This window comes from Hyposmocoma kahamanoa, unplaced genomic scaffold (assembly GCF_003589595.1).
Source record: "Hyposmocoma kahamanoa isolate Upper Pololo Valley unplaced genomic scaffold, ASM358959v1 76, whole genome shotgun sequence".
Taxonomy (NCBI): Eukaryota; Metazoa; Arthropoda; class Insecta; order Lepidoptera; family Cosmopterigidae; genus Hyposmocoma; species Hyposmocoma kahamanoa.
The window spans coordinates 6,492,222-6,507,575 of record NW_020653900.1 but is presented as its reverse complement, the minus strand read 5'-3'; the positions used below and the strand labels follow the sequence as shown (position 1 = coordinate 6,507,575).

General features: G+C 33.7%; 1 protein-coding gene across 4 annotated transcripts; it reads left to right on the top strand.

Annotated features, from left to right (window-relative positions):
• Window positions 1-4,029: 4,029 nt before the first annotated feature.
• On the top strand, window positions 4,030-13,662 carry LOC113232513. 4 transcript variants are annotated; one of them, XM_026467265.1, is made up of 5 exons: window positions 4,032-4,417; window positions 5,080-5,267; window positions 7,952-8,227; window positions 11,912-12,048; window positions 13,145-13,246. In XM_026467265.1, exons 1-4 carry the CDS (start codon window positions 4,104-4,106, stop codon window positions 12,007-12,009), a joined length of 876 nt encoding a protein of 291 aa, XP_026323050.1. In that variant the 5' UTR covers window positions 4,032-4,103; the 3' UTR covers window positions 12,010-12,048; window positions 13,145-13,246. The 4 variants fall into 4 exon arrangements, with proteins under 4 accessions (XP_026323049.1, XP_026323048.1, XP_026323050.1 ...); XM_026467266.1 differs by having other exon boundaries at window positions 11,912-12,044; window positions 13,145-13,230; XM_026467264.1 differs by lacking the exons at window positions 11,912-12,048; window positions 13,145-13,246 and adding an exon at window positions 12,584-12,714 and having other exon boundaries at window positions 4,030-4,417.
• The last annotated feature ends 1,692 nt before the right edge of the window (window positions 13,663-15,354 follow it).

Here is a 15,354-nt window from a genome sequence, read left to right as displayed (position 1 = left end):
TTATTTACAACAACGATTGATAAATAATGATTTTTTTAACACTAATGGCATTTTTGGGCAATGTCATTTTCAAAATCAAATTAAAAAATTCCAGAAAAAATCCATCGTTGTTAAAAAAATTGTATTTCAAAAAACCCGATTATTCCGTAATTGGGCAAAATGTACTTGATCTTTAAACACTTTTGATGTGTGTAGTTTTGGGATTTCTCCTTTTGCCCCTAAGTATAGAATCTGAAAGTGTGATATTGGGCAAAATCAAACACTCGAAATCCGGTTAAATACTGTGTCATTTCCTTTATATACTAATAAACAATAAGCACTGTACCGCACGTGGATGATATCGGGTGACACTATTTACAAATAATTTAGATTTCGGTTTCTTATGTGGTATATAATACATGTATCTTTTTACTTTCTATGATTTTTCTTTATAGCAGGACGAACAAGTCGTACGCCTTGGTGGTAAGAGACACCTGTCCATAGCTGTTGCAGTGTCACTCAGAGCTTTAAATCGAAGATCAAAATCTGAGGGGCACTGCCATACGCCAGTCTCCCTGACACATAAGTCGAAAGTCTCATGTGCCTGTAATTACACCAAATATGGATCCTTTAATATGATGCCTGTATGTTGTGCACCTACTACAAAAGTCAGCTTCACTTTCAGGGAAATTTCAAATCCAATAAATTTTAGAAAAATACTTTCAAGTATTGAAAATTGAAATATAGACAGTGGGTTTCGAGATGTATTGTGACATTTTACTTTAAAATCCTACTGAACTATGATTTGCAAAATCCAATATTACGCCCTAAGTAGGACAATTTTGGCAGTCTAAGCAAAAAGTTAACTTTTTCCCATACAGTTGCATCGTTAGAAAATATATAGGTCAAAAGAGCCCACAACATCCTTTTTCTAAAGAGAAAAAAAAAGAAATTTCTACACGCGTTCTGATGTCCGGTTCACATACTACCATTTTCCTTTAAACCACTTACAAATCCATGACTTCATTAAGGAACGAATATGCACATAATCTTCAACCTTATTGCAAGGATTTAAGTCGGAATTAAAGACCAAAGTGATTTTTTAACAGCAAAATTATCTTTGTAAAGGGCGACGATTTCATAAGATGATCTTGATAAATTATTCCGAATCTTACCATGCTGTTATAAAGAATATATTCGCATACGGTCATGCATGGCTTTAAAAAAGAAACAAATGTATATCTTACATGTTTGCAAGCGACTGTGATCTTTAAAGCACAAGCGGTAGATGCCTCTTTTATTTAAACTTTTATTTTCGGAATAATGTGTTAATGTAGTGATGAGTTACGACAACGAAAGAGGGGGGTTACATAAAATACGTGAGATACAGAAAGTCTCTGGCCCTCCGGCGACGTCGGTGGTACCAGACGGCAATGACTAATGCATGGAACCTACTACCGCTAAAGAAGAAATATATATTTCTTTTGAATATCTTTTCTTAACTAGCAATGGATATTTAATTTTGTTTTTTTTTTTATTTCTCAGTTACCTGTCTGGGAATAAGGCAACACATCAAACATACTTTTTGTGTTGTTTATAAGAAAAAATATTAAATGCAATATAATTTTTTGATACATATTTTTTAAATAATTATTTAAGAATCATAATTAAAAGGATTTCAAAAAAAAATATTGTCGAGATTCAAACGAAAATGTCCACAAGACAGACACGTACTATATTTCATTATAAATTAAACTTACTTTAATTATAGTTTTTTCATACTAGTGTGTGTTTGTTTGTAAAATTTTTGTACGTTCTTAATTATTACCGCCTATGGAAGAATATCACCAAGGACTATGTTCTCTATGTTCCTTTGTAGTCGACTGCTAGACCATTCTGAAGTTTTATTGGGAATTAGGAAGTTTTATTTTACCTTTTATTGAATTGCATGTCAAATAAAGTAATTTTGATTTCAGATTTAATTATGAATACATAATTAAAGTGTTACATTACGGTTATTATGGTTCTAGCAGAAGTCAGCAATGTTCTTTAATATTGAATTTTTAATCCACAAAACAGCTTTTTTAGCAATTTTTGCGCTGTATTTATTACTTCATCAAGTAAACTCAAATTTTAATAATATAAATATCTCGCTTAATTAAACTCATAATTTAACAAACTCTTATTAAATGACTTATTCATTTCATAATAATTTAAGTACCCTCATACTCATTATTTTCTAAAAAATATTCTCAATTTTCGAGAAAATCTAAACAAGCAACAAATTACCTCCGCGATAATTTATATCGTATGAAACAAAACGTGAAAACAAGCAAAGCTAAATGTCATTGTGAACCTGAGAAATTGTTACGTCATTCAAACAAAACTTTTACTCAAACCGGACATCAAGAAAAAAAAGAACTTTCACTCCTGGACTATACTTCTAACGAAAATGATGTAACTACCAAAAAATATTCATTCTAATAATGTACTTAATGTGAAGTCCATAAGATCGTGAATCGTTTAAATACTAAAGATTTAAATGGTGTTTTCAATAATGTCAGATAAGGCAGGTTGTAAGACAATGCACGGTCAGAGGTACAGTATTGAGCATGAGTTTTCAAGACTTGAAAAAATTATCATTGATAATAAATAGGTTTCTCTTTAATGACGGTTTCAATATCGGTGATGTTACAAGGAGTAAGTGGATATCCATTCGGTGATCTATAATTGCTAAAGCCTCTCTCTTTGAAGGGGCTCATGGTCTGTGCTTTTACTCGTACGCGATTGGAGACCTATTTTAGGAGACTAATTGATATTATTGAAGAAAATAAACAATTTACATTGCCAGTTAATATTCTATAGAAATCATATTGGTATAATAGTAAAATAAACTTTAATAGAGTTGTAGATTTCGGTATAACTGTGAGTAACAAAGACTAATCGGAACGAGAGGAAAAAGACTATTCATCTTAACTTTATGCAGGTAAATGTTGCTATATTTTTTTCATCATCATCACCATTATCCCATCACATGTTGTAAAGGATTTGGGTCTACACAGTCCGCCCGGCCCAAACCAGGTTGAGAATTTCACACATTTTCCAAAAATCGTGAACTTGTGTAACTTACAGGTGCATCTTCTTACAAAAACATTCTCAAATCTATTAATGTTATAGATACATCCTGTCAAGGGATTTGAACGATTGACTTCTCAGTATAGAAGCAACCACACTCCCCAGTGGTAGTTGTAGCCCAGTGGCTTACTAAAACTCTCTCTTTTCTTTTTCTTAACTACTAGTTCTAGATCGCAACACGTTGCTACTACAAGACAAAAAAATATTCGGATTAAAAAGACAATATAACATCTACTCCTATTGTTTCATCTTGTTTGAGGAAAACCGTGACCAATCACATAGCTTTATCAATACCACGTCAAATAACGGAATTCAAAATTCTAAAACCTTGTCAAGTAAATTACACCTGAAATCGTCATAATGATTAAACATTACTGGTAAGCGAAAAGAACAATGAGTAAATGACTCTAGAAATTACTGATTGTGAATAGTCATTTGTTAATGTTTGTCATTTGTATCTACTTCATATTAATATACCGCATTCATATATATATATATTTCTTATATATATATTTATATATATATTCATATATTATATATATATATATATATATATATATATATAAATTTGCGTAGAAAAGTATTCAAGGAAAACTTCATCCAAAATATAACCCACATTTAAAATCAAAACAAAGCCTCAATGAAATAAGAACGAAGCCAGCCATCAGTTTCCACGACCAACTTAAAAATTACCTCAATTATCTAACCTGATGTAACAACACATGACATGCAGATCGTTCACAAAAGATAGCAAATTATCTGCATCGAATTTTCACCCTATTGTCGTTGTGGGAAGATCCCGTGACGGAGGCTTCCGAAAACAATGGCAAAGTTCACCGAGACATAACAAGGAGAGTCTATAAAACACAGTACGACCTGTTACAATTTTGTTATACGTAACTTTTGTTCCATTCTTGGTGGTAGTGTCCAACTTTACTTTTGCTATGTGAATTTCTTCAGCCCTGACTATAAATTCTTTATCTTCTACAATGATTGCTTCAAGATCATCTTTGGTATTTTCTCTAATGCTAACGTTGTTAGTAATAGAAGTGATACCAATACAGTTGCAAGATGAAGAAGAGTTAAAAGAGAACAATGTTGAAGATTCAGAATTGAACCAATGCATTAGTGTGCACAGGAGTACGGAAATAGGCTCGTGTTTTGGCAAAGAACTGTTGAATAGGCTAAATCAGTATAATGAGGCAGAATCATTTAGTTTGTCGACTGGTGTTTCGTTTGTAAGAGATGAGAAAACGCCTAGAGATTTTGGCAGCTTTTTGGATAAGGACCCTATGGATTTCCGGTAAGATTATTATGGAACTCTGCAAAGTTAGCAGCTAATTCTTCAAGGCGGATAGTGTCCTTGTATAGATTGATCATGAATTAACATACTGACTCTACACAGGTTGGAAAATTCGTGTTCTTTAAAGAGTTATGTTGACTTTTATGACATAGTATCTCAACGATATTTTCCTTTGCCTTTCAAACTATTTAAATTTCCATACATCCAGCTTTGCTCACAGCCGTATTAAATTTGAAGAAGATGCAACATAAACCTATTTCATAGATTTCGTATTTCATACGAGTTAAATCGATTCAAAAATAATTCTACTTCCACCGCGAAAACAGAGATGGCGTATTTATCTTACTATTATTATACAAACTAGGTTTATTCATTATTTTTATCAAATAAGTCAATAATATATTAATTGTACGTTATCACTATGACAAATTATAGCAGTAATTGGAAATAGTTGCTCCTACGTATGTGTTTATAAATTAGAAACAGAGTGTTCTTAGATTTTTATTTTTATTTTTATTATTCATTAGTTTTCCGTAGAATCTATCTCGCTGGTGAATTACTACCTATTTACAATGCGTATTGATTTTTGTCAATTTAAAATATGAAGAATAAAACTGTGAATAAAATTTTGTAATTTATATTCTTCCCATCAAAACTTCCAGTTCCATGATGGAAGATGCCAGTAACCTGATCTCCAAGCGTTCTCTCCATTGGGACCTTAGCGGCGTCTACCCGGGACTGGTAATGAGAATTGGCCCCACACTAGCGAATGGGGTTTTAGAGTTTGTGATGGACCCTAGGATTAAGGATAGAGCCTATCAACATCAGTCTCATGGAGAGATGAGTACTGGTAAGAACAACATAAAATTTACTACTGAAAACACCCCTGTGTCGCCTTTAAAGCTGGCATTAACGTCAATATTTCCTTTGTTTACCAAATACGACTTAATAATGTAGGCTTGACATATTAATATCTAGGAATCACACTGTACACATTGACATTTACTTAATTTACCACTCAATGCATGCTGTTTTTCTAAGTACTTAAAATACACCAACATAGTTTTAAATAACACCTTTTCCCACATTTGAAAGTCAGGAAGACTGGTAAAAATTACTCTACATGCTACACTTTCTTCAAAAAGCACCATCTATGCATTGATTATGGAACTAAGGAGACAGCCAGTCTTGAAACTGTGTATTAGTACTAACGCTAGTGGAGAAAGTTACCTTGGAAGAAGAAAGCGCCATCTCGGAAAAAGCCGTTGAACTTTTACGCGTGGTAAAGAAAATCTATGCACGATAGGTTTACTGTTCTATACTAAGAAGTTTAAACAGTAAACCTATCGGGCGTCATTTATGAAAACTTGAATAAGAATTTGAGTTAATTTTAAACAAAATATGTTGCTCACATACTTTTTAGCCGTGGAATTAAATTTTAATAACACAGGTAACACAGGGATCGTCGGAAATTATCACAAAAACAAAATTGCAAAACTTTCTACAAGAGTATATGTGGTATGGCTTCCTGTTATTAATATGAGCATCCTGGTTTTCTCGTAAACAGCAACTAGGGGATAATCCAGAGTTTAAGAAATACAATTATAAATTTAGAAAGTAACTCTCTCCACACACGATATTGAATATATCGACATCCCCCCGAATAAACGTGCAAAAGCTTTTTCACATATTTTCATATAAAGTTATAATGTTCTATTATATTATAAGCCTGCTCAGAGAAAGTTACTCTGTAATCGTAGTATTGAACATCTGTACAAAACCCCGTGGAAGAGAAAGATCCCCAGCTACATAATACACCAATGTCAAGAAAGACGTAAATGTCCTGAATGTCTCACCAACGACAACCCAGGACAGAGCGACTTGACGCCGACGTACAAGAACCACCCAACTCCAAATAAAATGGGAAAAGAGAAGAAGTTAAAAATAAAAAACCATTTTTTCGCGCGAAAAAAATAAAAAATAAATAACACTGTAACAAATTTTCAAAATGGTTCTGTTTCTGGTTTGACTGCATTGTTTTCTATTTAATTGAGCAGCAAATATGTAGAAAAGAGTAGCCACACCCCTGAAATTTTGCTTTTGTAGCTGTCGCAGTGGTTTTTACTTATCTGTATTTGCATAATTTACAATACAAAAGTACGTTTCTAGGTGAACACTATGTAACTCAAATGTTTGTTCCAACGAAACATAAATATAAATTACGTACGAATAAAACAATACAACTGTTACGCATAAATCTCTTCAGGCTTAAATAACAAGAAACTTGTATAATCGTATAGGGCATTTTGTCGTTTCCCTACACGATTATACTTGTATTTTATTTTATCGTACTTTTTCGGATTGTCTCATGCAATAAGCACGCAAAAGTAATTTAATTTTTTGTAATATACGTTTAGAAAAAATAAATACTGTGCACTATTACGTTTTTTAGAACTCTGAGTGGCACTGCAACCAGAGTAGAGTACTGGTAGCAGTAAAACTTGTAAATTACAACAAGCCACACAACACCATTCAATTACCTGATGTGAAACTGAAGAACCTTTTGTTAAGCAGACACGAGTACCGAAATTAACTCCGAAAATACATAAAAATACCCAGACTAGCGCTCCTTGTGAAAGATTTCGTCCAGGGTAGTGCTGCCACCTTACCTATTTCTGCCGCCAAGCAGTAATGTCAGCATTACTGTGCCCTGGCTTTAAAGGGCGCTGGTGAAATTACAGGCACATGAGACGTGTTAGCATATGTCTCAGGGTGACGCGCTTAGTGGTAGTGCCCCTCAGAGTGCGATTTAAAGCTCTGAGTGGTACTGCAACTGTTATGGACAGGCGTGTAACTTACCATCAGGCGCACGACTTGTTTATCCCGTCGCTTGACATCATTAAAAAAACGTCGCCGTAAAAACACACGTTAATTTATTTCCATTGGTTACGTCATACATTTCTTTCGAAATAAATCAATTAGGTGCAAAGTTATTGAAGTTTCTACTGTCTTTGATTTTCGTGTAAAATTGGTCTTTTTCATTATAACACGTTTGTTCAGCGGAGCCGTTGATATGAATAGAAACTACATCCCTTTTACATAAACACTTTTTTACTTCCTTCTACGCACAAAGTAAATAGAATAGAAGCAGTAGGCTCCTTGTCAAAGAGTTTGTCCAGGGAAGTACTGCCACCTTACCTATTTCTGCCGCCAAGCGGTAATGCGAACATTAATGCGTTCCAGATTTGAAGAGTAAGGGTGTTGGTGAAATTACAGGCACATTAAACTTTTCAACTTATGTCTCAGGGGTCACCCTGTGACATAAGTGTGGGGCGCAGTGGCAGTGCCCTTTGAGCGGCACTGCAACTGTTATGGACAGGCGTGATGCTTGCCACCAGGTGCATGATTGTTCGCCCCGTCACTTACAATCAATAAAAAAAGAATGCAGCACTGTTTGGCTTACTAGGATATATTGTTCAATGTTAAATTAATTTCTTAAGATAACTTAAATAAACTTTTTGAAATTTTTTTCAGGACGCCTTCTAGCCCGCAACCTTCTCGTCCCATTTCTTCTAGGTTTCAAGTTTCAATTATCCACCTTACTACCAATAATCTTAGGTCTAGTTCTCCTTGCGAGCAAAAAAGCCTTTTTCCTGTCCAAATTAGCGTTGCTAGCTGTAACTGTGTTCAGTGGTAACGGAGGAAGTAGTTATGGACATGGTGTGGACTTTGGAAGTCCGTCACTCGCCGGTTATACACAGTATGATGGACATTATCATGGACATGGACATGGACATGGCACTGGATCTGGTAAGTTTTAATGACACGATATAATTCACAGATTTAGACTTAAAAATAATTAGACTTGAACTTATTAACAAAGACCAGATTAGATGTAGTGCTGCAGGACACGGCTTTTCTCTCAGGCGGGTGTTTTAAGCCACAGTCCGCCACGCCGTTGCGATGAAATGCGGGTTGGGTTAGAGGTTAGACTTCAAGATTGTAAATCTTTTTCGACGTGACAATATTCAAATTAAATTTCGCACAAATATTCTGAGAAACTCAGAGGTGCGGCCTGGATTCGAACTCACGGCCTCTGCTTGAGAGGCGGTAAGTCAAACCATTAGGCTACTGTAGCTTCCAAACTTGAAGTAATACGCAGAAAGTGGATAATACCTCCCTCTGAAACTACGTAAATATTAAAAATATCAACAATATGTATGGTCTTCGTGAAGTATTTTCTTTGTGCTATGAAATGGGGTTCTTCAAAAAGTGAATGAACAGGGCTCTCAAAGGCTCGCAACGCATAGGCAGCTCCACTGATATTACAAATGTCCACGGACACCATGACTACCTCCATCACGTGTCTCGTATGCTCGTTCGCCTCCCCCATTAAAATATAAATGAAAAAAATCAAAATAATTGTAATTGAAAGTAAAAATATAATATTACAAAACTTCTTTTAAATACACTATCACAGTCAAGTAACTGCTTGATAATTAGTAAAAAAAAACCGGACAAAATAATAATAACAACAATAATAATATGCTAGACAACCACACCAATTATTTATCTATGCCTCTACCACGAGTTTCTGTGACAGTTGTCGTTAGCGACCGCGGAAATTGCTTCACAATTTTGTATGGCAAATTATACAGCGCCCCTAGCGGTCACATGACGAAACAACATTTTGTATACAAGCATTATACGAGGTCGCTAGCGATAATTGTCACAATAATCGTATGGTAGAGGCTTCAAACTAGGAAATACCTGTACTATGTAACAAAACAACGAAATCAAATCAAGTTTGGGGTAGTAAACACAGTAGTAGTAGTAGTAGCACACCCAAATCAGAACCAATTTAGGAAAGTTCATTTCTCAAATTGGTCCTTCCGGGAATTGAACTCCAGACATCCTCATCTAGTGCCTACACCGTCACCGAGATCGTCAAAAAATACAATACAATAATTCTCTCTAAGTATTTTACTTCCTTCGTGTTTAGGTCTATCTATATCCATTCTCTGCTAATGAGACATAACGTATTGCATTATTCATTTTAATCAAAAAGAATATGATATTATGTAAAATATTAAAGAGTCCAATATATAAAATACAATTCCCCGGTAAGGCAGATAAGTTTTGAATATTGTACATTTTTTTTTTAAATATTTCCACCATAATAATCAATTGCTTAAATAACAAAAGCAAAATCCTGAAAAACCTGAAAAGGAACGCCACAAAAGTATTTTCATAAATAGTTCTTGCGTATGATGTTTAATCATGATCAAACAATTGGTTTTTATATAACATATACAATATCATTGAGCTCAATAAATGACACATTCGAGTAAGATTATTTAAGTATGTCAAATTTATAAAGAAATAATATGCAGTGTGATGAGGTAAAATATGTATGCATTTCCATTGCCGCAACTAAAAATTTACATTGTTAGTATCACGTTTATATGTTATGAGAAAACACTGAATTATGCGTTCTGTGTAATTTTAACTGAGTCGTAAAGAATTATCTAATTCATATTATTATTATTTATTTATAGAAAGGCAAAATGTTGCATACACAACTATAGTAATTACACATTACGGGTTATAATGTTTAAAGGTAAATTAGAACCTTATTATTAGGCTTTAGAGTGAAAAGTTGCACACTCAGTTATACATTTTAAACTGCCTCTGTGGCCAAACGGTTACCATGGTGGTCTGCCATACAGGGGTCCTCGGTTCGATTCCCGGACCCGGGAGAAATTTGTTTGGCTTCCATTAATTTCTCTCGTGAGTTTGGTGTAATTTGAGTTGTCTATGTGTATGCCCATGGCACCGCAATACAGAGTTTCCCTAGTGCCGTTATGAGTGTGTGCGTTGTAAGCGTTATTTTACAAACAAACTGTGTATTTTTTTGTACTAATTTTTGTTGAAGCTTATAAAATAAATATTTTTCTTAAATACAATATTAAAGTATCATAGCATCTGAAAGAGGTATAATTTAAGTAATTAAAATGCTAACTATAAACATTATATAACGCCACATTTTTATCTTAGTCTTGAAAATGTACGCATAAATCACATACGAGGTATTCACTCTAAGGGTCGTATTCTAGAACTCTACTCAATACTCAAGTCAGGACTAGAGTATTGCAGTGAGCACTGAAAATCATACTCAAGTCCGTTGCCATTAGGGTCGTACGCGGACCCGACGTCCATATAATTGTAAGTCAATTACTAAATTGGACTAAAAATTTCACGCGTACATAATTTGTTTCTTGATCACGTTTGGCTTTATTATACCAAAGGTATGACTTGCTGGCTATCACGGCAAGCTTTGGACAGTCAAGAATGTATTAAAATTAATTATTCGATAACATTTTCACAATTGAAAACAACAAAGTAAAAATAAAATACTCCCTACGTTAAAACAAGGTTGTAATGAAATAATATGGTCCAAGACCTATTAAACTGATTATTTTATTAAAATATTTATTAGTTTACCTAGACATGTTAAGACACCAATGTACAAATCATAAATCTATTTATAGTCCAAAGTTTTAATGTGGAATTTATTCCCGTCATCAAAGTCCATTGTACATAATTTCTAGTAAATTTATCAGTGTAAGTTATTTATTGTTTATATCATATTCTTATTAGAGGAATGTATTGGTAAATAACTATTCTATCAAAACATGGGCCGCACCTAAAGATACACAATAGGTCGATTTTTTTGATAGAAATTGTTACTATACTCCGTTATGTGTACATTTTTATGTTTATGTATATTTGTGGCCGATGTTTACCATAAATAATTAGTATTCAACATTACACAGGGTAATTCGTAAAACACTAACCTCGCAGGACTATAATATTATTAATATTATAAACAACAGCTTATGTTCTACGACTTTTAATAATTCACCAGATTTTACTTTCGTACAAAAATAACAATATTGAAGTAGATCGTTCAAAACGGTGATAACTCTGTGCAGTAACAAAAGAAAGCTATGGAATAAATACCAATCCAATGCAAAATGCAGGTATGGGAATCGTCGGGGAGGGCGCTTGCATGTTTGAATTTACTACTTTAAAACCATATACCGATTTAAAAAGTGTCAGACAGTACAATAAAAACTAAAAACTTTAGGACCTGGCAAAATCTTCAGCGTCGTAATTCGACCGAACTGCGGCATAATGCTGAGTCAGTCCCTTATTGCTGATACAGTTCAGTCAACTCTACACCTGACACAACATGATACTAAAGACTATAGCTGTTAGCCTAGACTAGCATTTTTCTTTATGATTACCATTGTACATATGTCATAAGTTTGTTTGTGATGTACTGTGATTCAGCAAATAGACGAGTTATCTATCTATCTAAAACAAACAAACAAAAGTTGTTGTTGTTCAAGATGATATAAAAATTGTCCTGAGAGGTTATTATTATTTTACAAATAACATTGTAGTGAAATAATAAAACAATGTTTCTAGAAACACAGCGCAACAAAGACGCGATGACCTCGTGTCAATGTAGTGTCACAAGACCAAATAATTTTCCTTATGGGATAGAACCAATAAAGAGAAAATGATGATCGATCACATTACTATAGTACGGATACGTTATGTAGGTAGGTGTAGTTATTTAAAGTTATGGGAGAGGTGTATTTCTAACTTTGTTAATTAGTCGTTGTTTTCTTTCCTTGGTTTATCTCAGGAAAATAATAATTTCGATATCGTAGATAACGTCTAAAATAACAAACAAATTAACTTTTCATTGAAAATATGCATTATATACCTATACTAATATTAGAAAAAGATTATTTCTTTGAGGCTTTCGGAAAATACGTCATTGCCCTCATATGCAGACGATTCGTCGTTTCGATCAATTGCCACGATAATCGTACCGATCCGTCACCACTACCGTAGCGTTCAAGTTAATCGTTAACGACACAACCTTACATTATCGATTCGTCGTTTCTATCAGTCTGAAACGACGGATCTCGAAGACAAATCGTCCCGTTTATGGGGGCTTTTAGACTTCATTTTAACTTTCTTCAATTTGAATTTTCTTCAAGAAAAATATGCGTAATTTACTAAAAATATGTGGATATATTTATAGATTAAATGATAAAAACAGGAAAGGAACTAAATGCATGTTTACAGGGCAGGACATACTAAACTTCTTCTTACAAGCTCATCGCAGAATTTGGTCCACGCCATTTGCAAAAGCAAATCTAAATGCAATTCAGGTAAGGTTCATTGCACAAAAGGTCAATTGATGTACTTGCACGTTCTATTACAAACATATAGTCGGGTATTCAGTACAAAAATTGTTGATCGTCATTATTAATATACCATATTTTCATATCGCCCTGGAGTTATTGGACCGCAGAGCTGAACAAATATCAAAAAGGTTCTAGATTTATTATAGTACTTGAGTCAACAACGCCGAAACAATTTTGAACATTGGAAACCTTTTGTGTATTGAATCTACTTATACGATTTGTGCTTCGTAATTTATGTCCACGTTAAGCATTAAGTATTTGAAAAAAAAAAAACCATACTTCAAACGACAACTCGCTGCTTCAAACTATGTGATAATATCGTCACTTTCAACACCTACAATTGGAAGATATTAGAGTCATCTTATTAATAAATGCGACCAAATACCATGTTACCATCCACTTACTATATTTCAAGTAGTAATAGTGTAAATATTTTCAGGCTACTACCACCGCCACCCTCACCAAGCGGACTATTTCTATCGCGAAAAATCAACAGAGACCACAGCTACACCTATAACACCTGACGAACTGAGAGATAGATTTGAAAGATTCTTTATTACTAAGAAAGATGTGCCAGCTGACGACCCAAGAGACGAGAAAATAAGAAACGGAAGAAATTTTGCATGGACGCCTATTAATACTGGATAGATTTTCAATAAAGAAGTTTACTTAGTAAGATTAATTATATAGGGATCATATGGTTTTACCAGACCCTCATGACATGAAGTTTAGAAAATTTCTATAGGAAATGGTATTAGCAACTTTGACTAACCAGTGGCTACGATGATACCACTATTGATAATTTTAAATCTAACTCCTGAAAACAAATTTCAATAAACCATTTGTTATGAGTTTTTAATAAACTTCTACCGTTATCACTAGAGGGCATTATAGTTTATCATCATAAAGATTTGAAATATCCAATCACAGATCACAATTTTGACGTGACTGACAGAGTGATTTTGATATGTCAATCAATATCTACTGTTCTATGATTTTTATGTTAAATTTGATTTATTCTTGTTTTTTCTTCTAGTCACTTCTTCTGTACTATAAATATTACTGTTCCATCTTTCTATCGTGGATCGTATATTGTTTCAAACATAACGTTTTGTTGCTTTTTTTTGTAACTTACTTATAATCCTACTTAATTCCTTTACAACGATCACCAGCATCATTATTATCTATCTACCCTTGTATATTTTGTAAGATTTGTCATTTGTGAATAGCCTTGTTTTTATTTTAAATTACTTTTGATTTTACCACTGTTTTACTTCCCAAGTTATTTTTCCGTTAAAAAAGAAAATCATCATGTTTATCGTCGATGTCTTCTGCGTAATTAGCGTCATTATTTAATAAAGCGTTTAGTTGTAAGACTTTTGATACATTTTATAATGGTTTATTTTGTAAAATAAACAGATTGCAGTATACAAATGTGTTCCAGTTTGATTTCGACCACAATCCCAAGTTTGTCTCATACATACCACGCATCCGCAATATGATACCAAAAAAAACTGTTGCAGCGACGAGGTAGCAATAGTTACCTCACTATAGTACAGTAGTCGGATAGTAACATATAGGAATGCACTAATATCATCAATATCATTCCATTACCCTGTTTCTCTCGGCCTCGTGTTCTCCATTGAACATCCTGTATTGTCTACACCATTACACGCTCTACATGATGCGATACTACACGTCTTTTTCTGCAATATATTTGCATGACTACAAAACATTATCTTGTAAACTTAACACTTTTACCAATTGTTTTGTTTTAAAAGCAGACCATAATATATAATTGAAAACATTTAAGAGATATAATACGAATATTTACACCACAACAAAGAACGTGGAACACAGAATCGAAATTATGTACAATACATAAGAAAGAAAGAGTATCCTTATTGGAATGCCCGACCAACTGACAGCTCGATTCAAAAGTACACAAAATAAATGAACCTTGATGCTTCAACAATTTTATCATCACCTATTTAAGAGTCACTAGTCGGTAAAGCCTTCTCCACTGCTTACGGTTCATAGATCTGTTTATAGCTGCTTATTTTGATGTTCTTCTTTATTTGTTCAATGTATGCCATCTTAGTTTTTCTCTCTTTCTTTTTCCTTCTATCCATATACAAATACAGACATCCAATCATTTTCCACCTTCCGTTCTCTATTACCTTTAAAATATATCTCTCATCCCTAATCCTTTTTAAAATTTCTTCACGTGTTATTCAACTGCCTCAGTGGCCAAACGGTTACCATGCCGGACTGCCACGCAGAGGTCCCAGGTTCGATTCCCGGGCAGGGAGAAATATTTGTATGGTCTACATTTATTTCTCTCGTGAGTTTGGGTGTAATTTGTGGTTGTCTATGTGTGTGTCCATAGCACCCGCGACACAGGGTCTCCCTAGTGCGGGGCTATGTTGAGTGTGAGCGTTATTATTATTATTATTATTATTAATTAAATATCATGGTAGTAAAACACCGTGACATTCAATAAAAACTTGAAAAAAAAGACTTTTGTGAAATAAAAAAAAAGAAAGAAAAACTTGAAAATTACAATGATTAAAGCGACGTCTTTAGTTAGCGATGGTAGCTGTAAAGGTACCTCTGTGAATGAAGAAATAAATTTCGTTGAAATAGTAT

Coding starts and splice junctions, on each gene's coding strand:
- LOC113232513 (XM_026467263.1), top strand. CDS start 4,104: ATGATTGCTTCAAGATCATCTTTGGTATTTTCTCTAATGCTAACGTTG. Junction 4,418..5,079: donor AAGGACCCTATGGATTTCCG/GTAAGATTATTA, acceptor CAAAACTTCCAG/TTCCATGATGGAAGATGCCA. Junction 5,268..7,951: donor TCATGGAGAGATGAGTACTG/GTAAGAACAACA, acceptor AATTTTTTTCAG/GACGCCTTCTAGCCCGCAAC.